At 48.7% G+C, this 19929-nt stretch overlaps 1 protein-coding gene across 2 annotated transcripts in view; it reads left to right on the forward strand.

Moving 5' to 3' along the window:
- Positions 1-1056: 1056 nt before the first annotated feature.
- The window catches only part of NRF1 (nuclear respiratory factor 1), a 49605-nt gene continuing 30732 nt past the window's right edge, over positions 1057-19929 (forward strand). For both annotated transcript variants that reach the window (XM_054399617.1, XM_054399618.1), the window contains exons 1-7: positions 1057-1279; positions 5560-5674; positions 9821-9947; positions 11252-11392; positions 16341-16499; positions 17248-17445; positions 18386-18487. In XM_054399617.1, the coding sequence (XP_054255592.1) occupies positions 1057-1279; positions 5560-5674; positions 9821-9947; positions 11252-11392; positions 16341-16499; positions 17248-17445; positions 18386-18487 (1065 nt within the window). The remainder of the gene's footprint in view (positions 1280-5559; positions 5675-9820; positions 9948-11251; positions 11393-16340; positions 16500-17247; positions 17446-18385; positions 18488-19929) is intronic.

Raw genomic sequence — 19929 nt, forward strand, 5'->3', positions numbered from 1 at the left:
AACCTCCTTGTCTGTAAGCAGAGATGTTCAAGGCCGGGTTGAATGGGGCCTTGAGCAACCTGGTCTAGCAAAAGGTGTCCCTGCCCGTGGCGGGGGGTGCGGGGTGGAACTAGGCAATCTTTAAGGTCTCTTCCAACCCAAACCCTTTTATGATTCTATGAATCTGTTTCTTGATCTCCTAATTCTTCTAATGGAGTTGGAAAATACCTTAAGGATGAGCTGTTCCTTTCCACAAGTGCAGAGACAGACTGAAAATATCTAGGTACCTCCTATCTTGTTCCTTCCCCATAGATTTATCTTGACATGTGGTCCGGTGCCCTGTTGACTTTGTAAGCTGCTGCTTTGCTCCATGGTGTAGCACTAGATGCAGTCAATAAACATGTATTAGGTAATATTAGTGGTTTGATAGTAATGATTTTGTCTGCTTCTGGACTCCAAACAAGGAATGCAACAGAAATGGTCTGTAGGACACAACTTGCTGCCAGCAACCTTCTGTACTGGCCTCCTACTTAAGATGTTGAGGTTGGAGGAGAGAGACAGAGTCTTGTCCTTCAGCATCTACCCTGAAAGCTGGATCTTGATGTGGCAAAAATAAGTGCCAGGTTCGATCAAGCCTATTAAGAGGGACATGGTTTAGTGTTAACCTTGCAGTGCTGGGTCAAAAGTTGGACTGGATGATTTTGAAGGTCTCTTCCACCAAAGATATTCTGTGACTGTGAATGTGTGGTGCATAGTCTCAGGGCTACAAGACCCTTAAAGCCCTTTCCTCCAGCAAAGGTGGCTGTCTGAGTGCTGTGATTGAAGGTATGGATTCTTGAGAACTCTTAAACTTCAAGTTGCTCTTCTGCTTCCTGATATTAGTTCCCTTTTGCAGAAGACCACTGCCTCTGGAGGCAGTAATTCCTTGTTCCTTCTGGAAGAGGTAATCTCTTGCTCCCTCTTGGTCATGACCTGCTCACCTTGCCAGCTTGAAAATTTTGGTTGTCCTCCCTCATGGTACATCAGTGTCAGCTAACCCCATCCTGTGGTTTTTGTCTGCCCTGACAGTAGTTATTAATGGAAGAACACGGGGTGACCCAGTCCGAGCATATGGCCACCATTGAGGCCCACGCAGTGGCCCAGCAGGTGCAGCAGGTCCATGTGGCCACCTACACAGAGCATGGCATGCTGAGTGCGGATGAAGACTCACCATCCTCACCAGAAGACACCTCCTACGATGACTCTGACATCCTCAACTCCACAGCTGCTGATGAGGTCACTGCCCACCTAGCTGCTGCAGGTAAAGTCAAGATGCTTGTGTTGCTCACCTAAGTTAGCATTCATGAAGGGGTCACAAAGAGGGCTTGAGGGTGGTGGGTGTTCTTGTTGTCCCATGGGATGCTCTGAGTGCTTCCTTATCACCATAGCTTTAATAGTGCTTCTTCATCACTCTCATAGAATCATATGACGAGAGGAAACTGCCTCAAATTGCAGGAGAGGTTTAGGTTGGACATGAGGAATGATTTTTGCCCCAGAGGGGTTTGTCAAAGCCTGGAACAGGCTGCCCAGGGGTTAAATTGCAGGTCTACTCATCTTTGATGTGGTGTTACTTCATGTGGTGGAGCATGTTCAGAGAAGGGCCACAAAGCTAGTGAAGGGTCTAGAGCATAAGTCTCATGAGGAGCAGCTGAGGGAGCTGAAGAAAGGGAGGATGAGGGAAGACCTTCTGGATCTCTACAACTCCCTGAAAGGAGGCTGGAGCCAGGTGGTGGTTGATCTCTTCTCCCAAGAAACACAAGATAGGACAAGAGGAAATGTCCTCATTGTACCAGGGGAGGTTTAGGTTGGACATAAGGAACAATTTCTTTCCCAAAAGGGTTGCGAAGGCCTGACCCAGCTGCCCAGGGCAGTGATGGAGTCCCCATCCCTGGAGGGCTTTCAAAGCTGTGCAGATGTGGTGTTGAGGGACATAGTTTAGTGGTGGGTTAGTTGAGTTGGACTCAATTTTAAAGGTCTCTTCGAACCAAAAGGATATTTGCAAAGTCTGCTGACCTGTTCAAACTTTCATTACTTTGTGTGTGTGATATGGAGCTGCTGGGAACGAGAGACTGGTTGGTACAGGAAAATAGGTCCCTGGTACATGGTGGCCTCAAAAAACCTGAAGCTAAAATACCAAATATGTCAAAGATCAGGCTCATGGAAATAAATAAATGTTATAAACAAGAGCAAAAATAACTCAGGAGCATGACACTGCCCCGCTCAGCCAAGGAGCTTGTGTGCAAGGCCTCTCCCAACGAGGTGCCACAAAGGGTCCCAGCGTATCTGCACTGGGAAAGCATTTCAGAATCAGAGACTCCCTGGGTTAAGAACTGTCTGGAGGACTGGGCCTGAAACGTGGTGGAGAATGGAGTTAAATCCAATTGGTAGCCAGTCACAAGTGGTGTTCCCCAGAGCTCAGTACTGGGACCAGTTCTCTAATATCTTTATCAATGACCTGCATGAGGGGATTGAGGGCACCCTTAGTAAGCTGCAGATGACACTAAATTGTCTGGGAGTGTTGATCTGCTGGAAGGTAGGAAGGCTCTGCAGAGGGACCTGGCCAGGCTGCATCAATGGGCCGAGGCCAATGGGATGAGGTTCAACAAGGCCACGTTCTGGGTGCTGCACTTGGGTCACAACAACCCAATGAATGGGTCCAGGCTCAGGGCAGAATGGCTGGGGAGTTGCCTGGCAGAAAAGGACCTGCAGAGTGTTGGTCAACAATACCTGAAGATGAGCCAGTGTGTGCCCAGGTGGCCAAGAAAGCCACCAGCATCCTGGCTCAGATCAGCAAGAATATGGCCAGCAGAAAAAGGGCAGGGATTGTCACCTTGGACTGGGCACTGGTGAGGCTGCACCTTGAATCCTGGGGTCAGTTTTGGGCTCCTCACTCCATGAAGGACATGGAGGTGCTGGAGCATGCCCAGAGAAGGACAACAAAGCTGGTTGAAGGGTCTGGAGAACAAGTCTGGTGAGGAGCAGCTGGGAGACCTGGGGTTGTTTCGTCTGAAGAAAAGGGGAGACATTGATGCTCTCCCTAACTCCCTGAAAGGAGGTTGCAGTGAGGTGGGGTTGGTCTCTCCTCCCTGGTATCAGGTGATAGAATGAGAGGAAGTGGCCTGAAATAGTGTCAAGGGATGTTTAGGTATTAGGAAAAATTTCTTCACTGCGAGAGTGGTCAGGCATTGGAACAGGCTGCCCAGGGAGGTGGTGGAGCCACAGACCCTGGAGATATTCAAGAAATGTGTGGACATGGCACGCTGGGACACGGTTTTGATGGCCATGGTAGTCTTAGGTTGATGGTTGGACTCGATGTTAGAGATCTTTTCCAACCCAAACAATTCCATGATTCTGTCATCTGCCTCCCTAGCAGAAAAAATGCAGAAATAAATAAGCACTCCCAGACCTGTCTGACCCCTTATCAGACCTTATCTGAAGAGTAAAGCTCTTGATGTTCTTGAGTAAACCTCTTAAGTTCCGCCACCACCCCACTGAGCATCCCACACCGTTTGCTTATTGATTTTCTTCCCTCAGCTCCTGCAGGATTTTTCTGTCCCCCTTTCTCTTCTTGCACAAAAGCTTCTAAATCCTTAGTGGTGGTTGCAGGAGGAGATCTGGTGTCTCTCACCTGCAGGTCCTCCCAGTGCAGTGGCTTCCCAGGTGGGCACCTGAAACCAGGAGCTTCCCTGCGGCACGCAGTTGCAGTTGATTCATAGAATCCTAGAATGGATTGGGTTGGAAGGGACCTTGAAGATCATCTAGTTCTAACTCCCCTGCAATTGTCAGTATCACCTTCCACTAGACCAGGTTGCTCAAGGTCTCATCCGGCCTGGCCTTGAACACCTCCAGGGAGGGAGCATCTACAGCTTTCCTGGGCAACCTGTTCCAGTGTCTCACTACCTTCACTATAAAGAATTTACTGTTTGGGCACTTCCAGCCCAAAGCTTACCCAAGTGCCCAAAATGGTTCTTGCTTTGCTTCTCCAGAGCAAATATTTTTGCAGTCCTCCAAAAGGCAACGTTTTTATTCTTCTTTTCTTGAGCACCTGGTCATTGGAGCAGTGCTGCTGTGCCTGCTGTGGCAGGGTGGCACTCAAGGAGTTTGTTACTGATTAACAAATCCTGGCTCTGTAGTGCCACCCAGAGCTCTGTCTGTTGCCATGTCCCATCTGCCAGAGCAGATGCCTGGAGAAAACAGATCATCAGACACTACATCCATTATCAGCTTCCACTGGTCAGTATCACAGAATGGTAGGAGTTGGAAGGGACCTCTGAAAACTGAGTCCTGAGTAGTTTAGAACTTCCTGGTCTAGAAGCTAAATCTTTGTTAAACACAAAACCAGGGTGGTTTTAGGACCCCTGATATGATCCTTCACCTCTTGACATACGGAGAGACTACACACACAGCAACTGAGATGTGCTCAGGACTCAAAGACAAGTTGTTGAGTCTGTGTCAGACCATCAGGGCTCTTTGACCCTGCACTCACATCCAGAGATCAGATGGAAGCATGATCCATGATGTGCCGCTTGGTTTACTTCCAATTATGGAACCATAGAGTGGCTTGGGTTAGAAGAGACCCTAAAGGTCATCTAGTTCCTACTAAACCAGGTTGCTCAAGGCCCCTTCCAACCTGCCTTTGAATACTTCCAGGCATGGAGCCTCCACAACTTCTTTGGGCAACCTGTTCCAGTGCCTCACCACCCTCCTGGGGAAGAATTTCTTCTCAATGTTTCACCTAATTAACGAGCTCTGGATTTTCAATTTCTTTCCTATCAGAGCTGATCTTTAATCCCTGGGGAAAGCCTTGGACTCCTGGTGCTCTAGCTGAGGAGTCCAAGCAGGTTTCATGACGTTCTACCTAGTCTCTTCTCCCCTGGCACCAGGATCTCCTCAGCTGCAGTCATTTTTTTGAAGTCCTGGCATACTTGAGGGTTTTTCAGCATGTTTGGAAGATAAAATACATCATGATGTGATTGTGAGGAAAAATCTGGACTGAAATCCAGATTGGGTTGGAAGGGACACCTCCAAAGGTCATCTAGTCCAACCCCCTCGGAAGTAAGCAGGGACATCCTGAACTAGATCAGGCTGCCCACAGCCCTGTTGAGCCTCACTTTGAGTATCTCCAGTGATGGGGCCCCAAACACCCACCCAGGCAACCTGTTCCAGTGTTCCACCACCCTCATGGTAAAGAACTTGTTCCTAACATCCAGCTAGATCTGCTTGTCTCTGGATTGAAGCCATTGCCCCTCGTCCTGTCCCTACAGGCCTTTGTAAACAGTCTCTCATACGTGACTTCCACCTGAGACTGAGCTGGGATTTACCAGACTGGGCAGTGGAGTCTTTGGATACCCCTCTGTGATGCTGGAGAGGAGGAATCCCAGCTGTGGAGAAGCTCAGCAGGGAATTTAGGTTACTTTGATCTGCTGAGGAGGAGGCCCTTGGGACCCATCCCTGAGTGGGAGGGGGGCAATGGTGATGTCCTCCTTGTCCAGCTCCTGAGCTCCACGCACTGGTTCCACCTTTTGTGGTTTGATTTTTCAGGTCCTGTGGGGATGGCAGCAGCTGCTGCAGTGGCGACAGGTAAAAAACGGAAGCGACCACACGTCTTTGAGTCCAACCCATCCATCCGCAAGAGGCAGCAGACGCGTTTGCTACGGTAAGCACTCCCACCAGCACTCTGACACCTCCATCTGCAGCCTCCAAATGTCTCCAGTGCCCTGTCTGGTGGGACTGTGTGCTGCCCAGAAGTTGCCCAGCTTGGGGATTTTTTTTTTTTTTAACTCAACAGCTGTGGTTTTAGTTTAAAGAAATGAGTTAAACTGCAGCTCGACTCATCTTCAGTGTGGTGGTGTTTCGTGTGGTGGAGTATGTCCAGAGAAAGGCAACAAAGCTGGTTGAAGGGTCTGGAGAACTTGTGGGGAACAGCTGAGGTACCTGGGGTTGTTTAGCCTGGAGAGAAAAAAAGGCTGAGGGGAGACCTTCTGGCTCTCTACAACTCCCTGAAAGGAGCTTGGAGCCAGGTGAGGGTTGGTCGCTTTTCCCAAGAAACAAGTGAGAGGACAAGAGGAAATGGCCTCAAGTTGCCCCAGGGGAGGTTTAAATTGGATATGAGGAACAATTTCTTCCCCTTGGGTGCTGGCAAGGCCTAGAGCAGGCTGTCGAGTGCAGTGGTTGAGTCCCCATCCTGGAGAAGTTTCAAAGCCATGAAGATGTGGTGCTGAGGGGCATGGTTTAGTGGTGACCTGGCAGTGCTGGATTAAGGGATGGACTCCATGATTTTAAATATCTTTTCCAACCAAAACAATTCTTTGCTCACCAGGACTGATATGGTGGGATCCACCCTAACTGTTCACCAGTTCAATCTCTCATGGCCTTGCAAGAGATTCCTATTGACTTTAAACAACAGTTGACCTGAGAATCTGGAGCCATAGCCCCATCCCAGATCCTCAGTGGCACAAAAAACTTTTCTACCTCACAAAAAAAAAAAAAAATCTATAAATTTCTGCTTTATGAAATGATTCTGTGAATAAATCCAGTCTGTGTGCATCTGAATTTCCTTTGCCACCAAGAGCCCCTCGTGTGAGCTCCACACTAAAGACTGACCCAACCTGGAGTGCACAGGGGGAGAAGACTCAAGAGAAGGTTCCTTCCAGAGCTGAAACACCTTCTTTGGTTTTAGAAACTTGCCCTGCAGCCACCAAATATCCTCAGCCCTTCAGGTGTTGCATTACAGGTGCTTTGAGGCTGTCTGCCCACCTGGTGGCCACCGAGGAGCACTGGTGCTGCAGAGGCTTTGCACAGGCCTGCAGAGATCACCCACACCTCCACCTGCAGGAAACCTTTGTCAGTGTTGGGTGATTTTATTCTCAAGGTTTTGGAACAAAGTGATTTGTGCTTTCTTAAACTGATTTGGATTTAATTTGGATGCTGAGGGGACTAAACTGTCTCTCGTCTGAGGGAAGACTGAGAGAATTGGAGCTTGTTAGTCTGGAGAAGAGATGACTTGGGGGGGTGGAAATCTCATCGACACTGATCAGTGTTTAAAGGGTGGGAGTCAGCAGGATGGGACCAGTCTTTGTTCAGTGGTGCCCAGTGACAGAACAAGGGGCAGACTTGAAGAAGTTACATCTAACCATGAGGAGGAACTTCTATCATTTAGAGATGACAGAGCACTGGAACAGCCTGCTCAGAGATGTGGTAGAGTCTCCATCTCTGGAGAGGTTCCAAATCCACCTGGACATGTTCCTAGGGACCCTCTCTAGCTGACCCTGGCTTGGCAGGGGGGTTGGACTGGATGATCTCTGGAGGTCTCTTCCAACCCCTACCATTCTGTTAGTCTGCAAGTGGGTATGTCAGAGGAACTGAGGTATTTGTCACCTCATTTCTTGTTGGCTTCCTCCTGCTTGCACATTGCATAGAATGGAACAGCAGTGGCCAGAGTTTCACCTTTTTCTCCTTCTCCACTGTTCAAACTCTTTTAATTTTGATGAGAAATTGTCCTGCCAAATCCCACAACACTCTTTGACCATCATCAAACTGGAATTAACAGAAGCAGGATCAGTATTATAAATAATTCCCTAGGAGTGAACTCCATCCTGTTTTTACAGCTCCATCCTTTTGTTCCTCTCTTTCCCCAACTCTGCTAACCCAGCCATGTTTATTGCAATGATTTTGAGGAGCAAATTCTTTTCTCTCTTGAAATGATAGCAATATTTTAAGAAATACCATTTTCAACACCTATTTTCAAGGCCAGGTTGGATGGAGGGGCCTTGAACAACCTGGTCTAGTGGAAGGTGTCCCTGACCATGGCAGAGGGGGTGGCACTAGATGATCTCTAAGGTCCCTTCCAACCCAAATCATTGTCTAGAATTCTGTGGTAGGAGTTATTTCTTCTCCCTTCATGTAACTACTTCATTTTACTCTATGTAAGATACTGATAAAATGTATCATTTTTTTTCTGAACTTTGATCAGTTTGACAGCTTTTTCCTTCATTTTTATACCACTGTGAAGTAACAACTTCAGATTCTGGGATCTCTGCATAGCTGTTTTTGGTGTTGGTGCTTTTTGGTGACCTGTCTGCTGCTGCAGGTTCAGAAATCATACAATCCCAGAATGGTTTGAGTTGGAAGGGACCTCAAAGATTGTCTCATTCTAAACCCCTGCCATGGGCAGGGACACCTTCCACTAGACCAGGTTGCTCAATGCCTCATCCACCCTGCCCTTCAACACCTGCAGGGAGTGGGCATCCACAACCTCCCTGGGCAACCTGTTCAAGTGTCTCACCACCCTCACTCTAAAGATTTCTTCCTAATCTCCAGTCTCAGTCTCCCTTCTTTCAGCTCAAAGCTGTTGCCCCTTGTCCTATCACAAATCACCAGAACAGGTACTAAACTGTCACCTTGTGGCAGTGCTCAGGTTACCTGGTGCTAAACGCTACTTTTCTCTTGCTTTGTGAGTCTCTGCCAACATATTCATCCAGCTGAAGATGAGCCAGCATGTGCCTAGGTGGCCAAGAAGGCCACCAGCGTCCTGGCTTGGATCAGCAAGAGTGACCAGCAGGACCAGGGCAGGGCTTGTTCCACAGGACTGGGCACTGGTGAGGCCACACCTCAAATCCTGGGTTCAGTTTGGGGCCCTTTGCTCCAAGAAGGACATTGAGGGGCTGGAGTGTGTCCAGAGAAGGGCAAAGCAGCTAGTGAAGGGTCTGTTAGCCTTTTGAGGAGCAGCTGAGGGACCTGGGGTTGTTCAGCCTGCATAAAAGAGGTTGAGGGGAGATGTTCTGGCTCTCTACAACTCCCTGAAAGGAGCTTGTAGTCAGGTGAGGAATATTCTCCCAAGGAACAAGTGTGAGGACAAGAGGAAATGGCCTCGAGTTGCATCAGGGGAGGTTTAGGTTGGACCTTAGGAAAAACTTCTTCACTGAAAGGGTTGTCAAGCCCTGGCTCACGCTGCTCATGGCAGGGGTGGAGTCCCTGTCCCTGAGGGGTTTCAAGGCTGTGGAGATGTGGTGCTCAGGGACATGATTTGGCAGCAGACTTGGTGAAGTGAGAGAATCGTTGGACTTGATGATCTCAAAGGTCTTTTACACCCAGAATGACTCTGTGATTTCTGATACATCCTTTCATCCCGGGAAACATTCAAGGTCTGGCTTGATGGGGCTGTAAGCAACCTGATTTAGTTGGAAATATCCCTGCTGACTGCAAGGATGGTTTAGACAAAATGACCTTCCCTGATGGAACATTTTCTGCCCCCAGAGAGATCACTCCAAAGGGCCTTGCTGATGTGGCAGTTGTCTGGATACCTGAGTTTGCTCTGCTGAGCTGTTGCAATATTTCTTCTTCTTGCCTGTCCTGCAGTTGTAGGGTGAATTCTTCTAGTTTTGGGTTGAGCAGGACTTTGATCCTAGAGAGCTGGAGTGCACCATTGTGAGACTGGATGTAATCCAACCCGTGTGTGATGAATTATTCAAGTTCTTTGAAGGTTTTGTGTTGCTAATAGAAGACAGAGTGGACATACAGACTCTAGCTGTCTGGTGATTTCTCTCTTTTCATCAATGGAATAAAAGAAAAGGAGAGAAGGGAGAAGAATGGACATTTGAGCTGTTGGGTGAGTCAGGGAGCACAGCAGGCTTGCAGGAGCAGAGGAAGAAGTGATAGATGTGCCTAATCTGAGCAGCTGGTCTCCATTTCTCACCTGGCTTGTGAGTGGGTCACAATAAGAAAGGGAATTGACAATGCAAAAGGTTATGTTTCTCCAGGGCTCTCAGTGAGACCTACTCACTGTGTCATGCCTCTGTTGCAGGAAGCTCCGAGCCACGCTGGATGAGTACACCACCAGGGTGGGCCAGCAGGCCATCGTCCTCTGCATCTCCCCCTCCAAACCCAATCCTGTCTTCAAAGTGTTTGGTGCTGCCCCCTTGGAGAACGTGGTAGGTGTCACTAGGGAAAGCTATCCTAAATTGTTCACCAGCCCTGCAGCTTCCATCTGCTCAAGGCAGCCTTGAAAGCTTGGTAGTGATCTGAAGGTCGTGTTTAAAACCCTAGAGGGAGGAGTTTGACCTGGGCAGGCTGGAGAAGTAGGGGAGAGGAACCTCACAAAGTTAAGCAAGGACAAGGGTAGGGTCCTACACCTGGGGAGGAGCAACCCCCTGCACCAGTTCAGATGAAGGAGTGACCTGCTGGAAAGCAGCTCGGTGGGGAAGGAACTGGGAGAGCTGATGGACAAAAGTTGCCTTGAGTCAGCAATGTGCCTTAGTGGCCAAGAAGGCAAATGAACTCTTGGGGTGCATGGAGAAGAGTGTGGTCAGCAGGTTGAGAGAGGTTCTCCTCCCCTTCTGTGCTGCCCTAGTGAGGTCACATCCTGGGTCCAGATCTGGGCTCCCCAGTTCAAGAGATACAGTGGAGGCTGGAGCATCTCAGTGAGGAGCAAAGGCTGAGAGCCCTGGGGCTGTTGAGCCTGGAGAAGAGCAGCCTGAGAGGGGATCTTAATGCTCAGGAAGAGCTAAACCGTGGGGGGCAAGAGAATGGTGCCAGACTCTTGTCAGTGGTGCCCAGTGATAGGACAAGGGGCAATGGGCACAAACTGGAACGCACAAGGTTCCAGTAGGAGCAGCTTGTTGGCTGTGAGTGTGTTGGAGCCCTGGAGCAGGCTACTGAGAGAGGTTGTGGAGTCTCCTTGTCTGGAGAGCTTCCAACCCCACCTGGCCATTATGATCCTGGTCAAGCTGCTGTGGGTGCCCCTGTTTTAGCAGGGGGTTGGACTGGGTGGTCTCCAGAGCTCCCTCCAACCCCCACCATGCTGGGATTCCATTAATCTGTGAGCTCAGGTTTTATGGACATGAGGGCAGCACTGAGGTCCTGTCTTCTGCCTGCTACATCTCAGCAGGGTTGAATCTCCTGGATTAAAGATCAGAGGGACCAGGTAGTGATGAGGTGTCTGAACTCACCTTGACTGTCAGTGCTTTTTGCAGACCAGATATTACATAGAGCAGATCCTGACCATGTTAAGTCTTGCTTCAGAACTTTTAATCCCATAAATACTTCCACTTGCCAGTGTTGCTTGATGTTTCATCATCAGCTCTTGGATACAGCCACGTCTTCAGGGCCAGTGGGTATTTTTTTGCTCCTTCTGTTCTGGAACACCTTGGGGATGGTGGCTGGCCCTGCCTTTCCTTACCCTCCCTTCTCCTGGTGCTCCTTACCTTGTTTACCTGAGCTTAATGACTCCCCACAGGTACGCAAGTGCAAGAGCATGATTCTGGAAGACCTGGAGTCTGCGCTGGCAGAGCACGCTCCTGCCCCTCAGGAGGTTAACTCAGAGCTGCCACCCCTCACCATTGATGGCATTCCTGTCTCTGTGGACAAGATGACCCAGGTAAGCAGCCAGAGAGAAAAAAAAAAAAAAAAAAAAAGAGAGATTTGACATCTTGCAGTCACGTTTTGCAGCCAAGCTTATGTCTACATCTCCAGGGGATGCATTTGATCTCCTCTATCCTGTGGGATGAGCAGCTCAGATAAGAGTTGGATGTGAAGCTTTGCTGGTGCTTGTTTTCAACATGAGGCAGTAGAGATGCTGGTAAGGACAAGAACTCAGGCTGCTGGACCATCCATAGAATCATAGAATTGTTTCAGTTGGAAAAGACCTCTAAAATCAGTAAGACCAACTGTCAACCTAAGACTACCATGACCATTAAACCATGTCCCTTTGAGCTGTTTTTGTCACCTCCCATATCTATGAACAGGGATGATCCCTGTTCCCCACTTCACAGTGACTTTTAGGCACTGAGCTCACAGTATCACAGTATGGTAGGGGTTGGAAGGGACCTCTGGAGATCGAGTCCAACTTCCCTGCCAAGGCAGGGGATCACTGTGGAGGAACAAGTCCAGGCAGATTTGGAATGTCTCCAGAAATGGAGACTCCACCACCTCTCTGGGAAGCCTGTTCCAGGGCTCCAGCACCCTTAAATTAAAGAAGTTCCTCCTTGTGTTTAGATGGAACCTCCTGGCTTCCAGTTTGTTCCCATTGCCCCTTGTCCTGTCACTGGGCACCACTGAACAAAGACTGGTCCCATCCTGCTGACATCCACCCTTTAAGTATTGATCAGCATTGCTAAGCTCTCACTCATCCTTCTCTTTTCCAGACTAAAAAGCCCCCAGTTCTCTGTCTTTCCTCATAAAAGAGATGCTCCAGTCCCCTCAGCATCTTTGTTGCTTTTTGCTGTTCCTTGTCCTTCTTGAACCAGGGAGCCCAGAACTGGACCCAGTACTCCAGATGTCTTCAGATCAGGAAGATCACTTGTGGAGCACTATTGTGGCTTATCCTTCTTGGACCTGTCTTTTGTGCTCTGTTTCATTCTCCATGCTGTTTTCTGCTGTGGATTGGAGCTAGCCAATGATTGATGTCCAGATCGCACCCTGAGAGTGAGCACTCTGGTGGAGGCAGGCAGTGATCTGCCCTAGGCATATGGGAAACTCTACAAGTCCAGCCCTTTGCTGACCTCCTTATTGCTAGGAGAAAGTGAAAGGAACCCCCCCAAGTGACCTTTACTAATCATAGAATTGTTTGGATTGGAAAAGACCTCTAAGATCATCGAGTCCAACCATCAACCTAAGACCACCATGGCCATTAAACCATGTCCCAAAGTGCCGTGATGTGGGAGGGATCATCCATAGGGAAATGTCCTTCCCCTGGGGTGCAGAACCTGAATGCAGGTGGATGTGTTTTGCAGGAGGCTCTTGATGCACTCAGTGTGATGCACCACAACAAGTTTTAAGTGCTGAAAGAGACAGGTTGAGAGAGCTGGGATTGTTCAGCCTGGAGAAGAGAAGGCTCCAGGGAAACCTTATTGCAGCCTTCCAGTATTTGAAGTGGGCTACAGGAGAGATTGGGAGGGACTTTGACAAAGGCATTGAGTGACAGGACAAGGGTTAATGGATTCAAACTTGAAGAAGCTGGATTTAGATTTGACATTAGGAGAAATTCATCCCTGTGAGGGTGGTGAGGTACTGGAACAGGTCACTTAGAGAAGTTGTGGAGGCTCTAGTCTAGAAGTGTTCAAGGCCAGGGGGGTTGGAACTAGGTGATCTTTAAGGTCCCTTCCAACCCAAACCATTCTGTGATTCTATGAAAGGCTTTTTTATTTTATTATTATTTTGGGGGGGGGGAGTATCAAGATGGAAAGCTCAGAGGCTTTGGGCAACACAAAAGGAGGTGTTGTAGTAGAGCAAAGATGTGCAGATTTCCTCTGTGCTCTGAATGCAGTACAGCCTGATGGGGAGTGTCAGCCATTCCTCTTGGTTTGGAATCATCAGCAAACTGGCTGAGGATCCATTCTCTCCCTTCATCCAGGTCATTGATGAAGATATTGAGGAAGGCTGGAATCTGAGTGGATTTTCCCAACCCAGCAGCTCTTTCTTCTTGTAAAATTTTCAGGGAGGAAGATGGGACATGTAGTGCTTAGGAGATGATTTTGTTGCTGAAAGCATTCTGCTGCACAACCAGAAGTGCCTCATTTCTTTGTAGGAACCTTGAGTCCCAGAGCTGCCAATGTGGTTCTTTGGGTTGACTAGCAAGAACTGAGCTTTTTCAAGGGAGATGCACAAAACCCTGTAGAAACCCAAAATATTTAGAACCATAAATTGGAAAGCACAATGAAGAGGAGTGGAAAATGGGCACCTCTGCTTTCAGCAGGTGTCAGCAGGCTGGTGGGAGAGGTGTTAGTTCCTCAGCCAGGAGATGAAAATAACTCTCATTTTAATTGCTCTGCTTCCCTGCTGGTCTTCAGGGAAATAAAAACCTTTGCTAGCCTGAGCAAAGATGCTTCTGTCAACTTGTGAATGGAGAACATCACCCACCTTGGCTGTGCAGTTTTAAAAAAAAGGGTTGCAGTGATGCTGCAGCCATGACATGGAGAAGCCTCATTGCTGTGTGGACTTTGGCTACGTCAGAGCTGAGTTTGCCCTTAAACTTGCTCTCCATTGCTGGCTGATATGATGGAGTCAGGTTGAGTAATGTTGAGGTCAAGGCTTCGCTCAGTTCTCAGTGAGGTCACTAGAATTTGTTTATGCTTTTCTGGGTGGGTGATCAGGCCTTTCATCTGATGGGATTCCATCTAAACATGAGGAGGAACTCCTTTCATTTAAGGGTGGCAGATCACTGGGGCAGGCTGCCAAGAGAAGTGGTGGAGTCTCTGTCTCTGGAGACTTTCAAAACCTGCCTGGCTGTGTGGCCTGCTCTTGGTGATCCTGCTTTGGCAGGGAGGTTGGCCTGGATGATCTCCAGGGGTCCCTTCCAACCCCTACCATTCTGAGATTCTGTGGGTGTGAAACTCAAAATGTCCTTGTGCTTTGCTCATACAAGCCCTGATAGAGGCAGGGTCTTTTTGTGTGTCAGAGCCTGGGTGAGGTCTCATTATGACACTAATTAGAGAAGGCCTGGTGCTGGAGCAGGTTGGAACCTCGCTGCTGATTGTCTCCCATGTGGATTGAAGACAAACCTTCCTTAACAAGTGCCTTGAGTAGCTTGAGCTGCTGAGCTCCCCAGCACCAGTAATTAGTCCAGCTGGTAACAAGCAGCAGGACTTGCAGGTAGCAGTTCTGGGAAGGAGCTTTAACTGTTTTGGCACCAGGCAACCCAATGCCTTTAGCAGGTTTCTTTGAATAAATGAGACCTCAACCAGAGAACCTGAAACACGTCAGACATGCTGAGGATGGTGAATCATGGACAAGGCTTGGCCTAGGCTGGGAAAAAAAGGCACCAAAGTGGGGCTTTTGTGCTACCATTTATAATTCAGGGCTTTGCTGCAGCTTCTCAGATGTCTCAGGATCACAGAATCACTGGTGGGGGTTGGAAGGGATCTCTGAAGATCATCTAGTCCAACCTCCTGCTAAAGCAGGGTCGCCCAAGAACACATCCAGGTGGGTTTGGAATTTCTCCAGAGAAGAACTCCACAACCTCTCTGGGCAGCCTGCTCCAGTGCTTTGGCACCCTCAAACTGAAGATTTTTTTTCCTTATGCTTAAGTGGAACCTCCTGGGTTCCAGTTTGTGCCTGTTGCCCCAGGACATCCATGGGGTGGACCCAGCTTTAGCAAGGGATGTGTGTTAGACTGGATGATCTCCAGATCACCTTCCGACTCCTACTATGCTGGGATTCTGTGATACAATATGGAGACAAGAACCAGAATATCATTCAGGCAGGGTCATGGCTGGGAGGAAGGAACGCTTAAGACAGAAGATGATGTCCCCTCCCTGAAGATGTTCAAAGCCAGGCTGGAAGAGGCCTTGAGCAGCCTAGTCTAGTGAAGGTGTCCCTGGCCCTTGCAGGGAGGGTTGGAACTAGATGACCTTTAAGTCTTCTTCCAACACAAACAATTCTATGATGATTCTATGAAGGATGGGTGAGAAATTCTCCATGAGCTCATTATGTCTCTGCTAGCTGGGACCACATCATGACTGTGGCAGGAACCAGTGCTGGCTCAAACATGCCTTTCCATGGCTTTTCCATACAGCTTGGGTTTGTAAGGTGGCCCAAGGACTGCCAGTGGCACTGGCACAAGCCCAAATGACTTCCAGTTAAAGCTATGAAGGGATGCAGGGAGCTGTTCTTAACACCTCTTTGTGAGTTTTGTTTTCTCTTTGATAGCACTAAGGATTTCCCTTGCTCCTGTGACACATCTTGCTTTGCAGGTGTCATCTCCTGATGGTAAAGGTGATTGCTGCTTGACCAGTTTTTCTGGGTGCTGAGGAGAAGCAAAATCAGGTGGAAAAGTGGCCCCACTCTGACACAAGTTTAAAGATTCAGAAAGTTATTCCAGCATGTGGTGTGGAGAAGTGGTGGAGAAGTTGTGTGAGATGGTGGAGTTTATATTCAAGTGGCTCTCTAAACTCTGTCCTCGTTGCAGCATCTCTAAAATGCTCATCAGCTCATGTCACGAGTTCCTGTCACTATGAGGACCCTGAGTGAGGCATTTTCTGCCTTATTCTGATGGCTTATGTCATGTTTTTCTCCTTCAGATTGAGTAGCTCCCTTCATGGCAGTGTCTGAACCATGGAGTGTGCTTCTGCAGTGTTTGTGACTTCTCCTTGTAACTGGCTGACAATTTTCTCTCTGCTCTTCCACATGCTACTAAACTGTCCTCAGATGAGCTTTGGGATAAGGTGGTGAAGTGTTTCTCCATCTCCCTCAGGCATTCAGGCCTCTTCCAGTTGATGGATTCAAGAAGATGGAAGTTAAATATAATAACTCGGCACTGTGCACCTCAAACCTCTCAGGCACAGGAATTCCTACTCAAACTCTCAACCTTCTCATCTGCTTTGTTGCAGGCACAGCTGCGAGCCTTCATCCCCGAGATGCTGAAGTATTCCACAGGGCGTGGCAAACCAGGCTGGGGCAAGGAAAGCTGCAAGCCCATCTGGTGGCCTGAGGACATTCCATGGGCCAACGTTCGCAGTGATGTCCGCACAGAGGAGCAGAAGCAGCGGGTGTGTATCTGCCACGGCTGCCTGCAGGCTGAGCACGGCGGCTTGAGGCCAGTATTTGTGGGAATAGTTTTACCCTCAAGGGATGGAGGAAACCATGACATCAGCCTGTCCTTGGCTTCATGTCAGACAACTCTTCTGAGACCCCACCTGCAGTGCTGGGGTCAGCTCTGGAGTCCTCAGCAAAGCAGAGGCATGGATGTGTTGGAGCAGGGCCAGAGGAGGCCACAGCAATGATGGGAGGGCTGGAAGCCTCTGCTGTGAGGTCAAGTTGAGGGAGTTGTGGTTGTTCAGCCTGGAGAGGACAAGGCTCCAAGGAGACCTAGTGGCCTTTCAGGACTTAAAGGGGGTGGGAAGAAAGCTGTGGACAGACTTTTGAGCAGGGCCTGTTGTGATAGGACAAGGGGAGATGGTTTGAAACTAAAAGAAGGCAACTCAGATTAGTGAGAAGGAAGAATTTTTTTCCACTGAGGGTGGTGAGAGCCTGTCCTAGGTTGCCCAGAACACTGGTAAATGCCCCATCCCTAGAACCATTCCAGGTCAGGATTTCTGGGGCCCTGAGCATCTTGCTGTAGTTGCAGATGTCCCTGCTGACTGAAAGGGGTTTAGACTAGATGATCTTAACAGGTCCCATCCTACCATAACCATTCTGTGGAGCTGTGATGTTATGATGGTTGATGTTCTTAGAGGTCTCTTGCAAGCAAAACAATTCTGTGCTTCCATGACTCGCCCGTTTTCACTCTGCTGGCAGGTGTCATGGACCCAAGCGCTGCGCACCATCGTGAAGAACTGCTACAAGCAGCACGGCCGCGAGGACCTGCTCTACGCGTTCGAGGATCAGCAGACACAGCAGCAGACCACCACCACGCACAGTATAGCTCACCTCGTGCCCTCACAGACAGTGGTACAAACCTTCAGTAACCCTGATGGCACCGTGTCCCTCATCCAGGTGAGTGGAACCCATCTGGCTTCTCCTTTTCCGGCATCGCACGCCTGGGGATGGAGTAGCCTTGGAGCAGGGAGGTGGTGCGGAGCAGATTCCTGTTGGTAGCTGAATTTGTTCTTCATGTGTTGCGTCTTCATCTTAGCCCACAGGCTTGTTAACCCAGTGCTCCCAGCAGAAGAATCATAGAATCACAGAATTCTGACCTTTAAGATCGTCAAGTCCAACCTTTAAACCAGCACTGCCAGGTCACCACTAAACCATGTCCCTCAGCACCACATCTCCATGTGGTGGAGCTTTGAAACCCTTCCAGCAATGGGGATTCCACCACTGCCCTGGGCAGCTTTTTCTGGGCCTTGACAACCCTCAAGGGGAAGAAATTGTTACTTACATCCAACCTAAACCTCCCCTGGTGCAACTTAAGGTTGTTTCCTCTTATCCTATCATTTCTTCTGTGGGAGAAGAGACCAACCCCAAGCTGGCTCTAGCCTCCTTTCAGGGAGTTGGAAAGAGCCAGAACGTTTCCTTTTCTCCAGGCTGAACAATCCCAGTTCCCTCAGCTGCTCCTCAGAAGCTCTCTAGACCATTCCACTTTTTCTCTTGACCCTTCTTATTCTCTTCATTAGCTTTGTTGCCCTTCTGGACACACTCCTGCTCCTCAAGGTCTTGGAGTGTGGGGCCTAAAACTGAGCCTAGGCTTTGAGGTGTGGCCTCATCTGTGCCCAGTCCAGGGGGATAATCCTTGCCCTGGTCCTGCTGGCCACACTCTTGCTGATCCAAGCCAGGATGCTGAAGGCCACCTGAGCATGTTCTGGCTCATTACTGTTATTCTCTATGGGTGTGATGCCTTTCAATCTGAGATCATTTTAGTGTCCCTTTGCCTGATTTTGTGGACGTATTTGGACCATAACCAACATGTTCAGCAGCATTTTGTTGACTTCCTTAGGTTGGTACTGGTGCCACAGTTGCCACGTTGGCTGATGCCTCCGAGCTGCCCACCACAGTTACCGTCGCACAAGTCAATTATTCTGCTGTCACCGATGGCGAGGTAAGAACCTGGGTCGTGTTTGTGGTGCACAAACCAGAACTGTCCTTGTCTGAGCTTCAGGAAAGTTAATGTTAGACCACTTAATAGACAAGCTCTTAATAGAATTAAGTGGTCACAGGAAACAGCAAGCCTTGCTTCAGGGGTTAACATTGCATCATTGTATGGTTTGGGTTGAAAGGGACCTTCAAGATCATCTAGTTCCAACCCCGCCTTACATGGGCAGAGACACCTGCTAGACCAGGGTGCTCAAGGCCTCATCCAGTGTGGTCTTAAACACTTGCAGGGATGAGGTGTCCACAACTTCTTTGGTCAACCCTTTCCAGTGTTACACCACCCTCGTTGTGAAGAACTTCTTCATAATGTCCAACTTAACTCTGCCCTGCTCTAGTTTCAAACTATTGCTCTTCGTCCTATCACTACAAGCCCTTGTTAAAAGTCTCTTCCCAGCTTTCTTGTAGGCCTCCTTCAGGTACTGGAAGACCTCAGGTTTGGAAGTGATGACTGTGGCTAGCAAAGGCTGAAGGCACATCCTGTGGTCTTTTTGGACACCAATCTCTGGTGAAATGAAATGGGTCTGTCCCTTGGCTGCAGCTTTGAGGGAGATTTGCAGATCCCAGAGAGCTGTGTAAGTGCCCAGTAGTGTAGAGAGGACAGGAGATACTATGGAGTTACTGGTCCTTTTGGTGTCAAAGTTTCTTCCACTGCTTTACAACTTGGTGAAGTTCTTTCTGTTGAGGACATGATCAAAACCATTTCAGTCCCAAAATCTCAACACTCATATTTACAGACATTTATTTTTCCACTTTTTTGTTGTTGTTGAGTTATAAAGGTTTTTTTATTTGTAGATTCATGGAATGGTTTGGGTTGGAAGGGACCTTGAAAATCATCTAGTTCCAACCCCCCTGCCATGGGCAGGAACACCTTCCACTAGACCAGCCTGCTCAAGGCCTCTTTATGCATGTTTAAAAACCACTCATTTAAGATTATGAGGATTAATTTTTAATTATTTAATTTTTTTAACCCTCTTTGCTCGTAACCCCACCTTTAAACCAGGCTGCAGGTCCCTTTCTGCCCCTTTTCATGCCAGAATTCCTGGTGGTGAGGTCTGGTCCTCTTTGCTCTGCATGGACAGGTCTTCCATTAGCGACAGGTGGCAGCACAGAACAGCTTTGCTCCACCAGACCCTACTTCCACTCTCAGACCCAGCCTTGAAACAGCCTGGCTCTGGGGCCATCGCCTTGAAGAACTTTGGGGCTGTTTTGGGGGTTTTCAAGATCTAGTTCTGGCTTTTGAGATCAGAAAGATACTTTTCAGAGGCACAGATAGAAAGCAGGGGAAGACAGATGTCTGATTCCTGAAACCCAAGTGCTATCTTGGACAAAATAAGGAAATGAAAGTAAACTTTCTTTGGGATCTGGGTGCTGTTTCTCTGCACAGATCCA

This window comes from Indicator indicator, chromosome 3 (assembly GCF_027791375.1).
Source record: "Indicator indicator isolate 239-I01 chromosome 3, UM_Iind_1.1, whole genome shotgun sequence".
NCBI lineage: Eukaryota > Metazoa > Chordata > Aves > Piciformes > Indicatoridae > Indicator > Indicator indicator.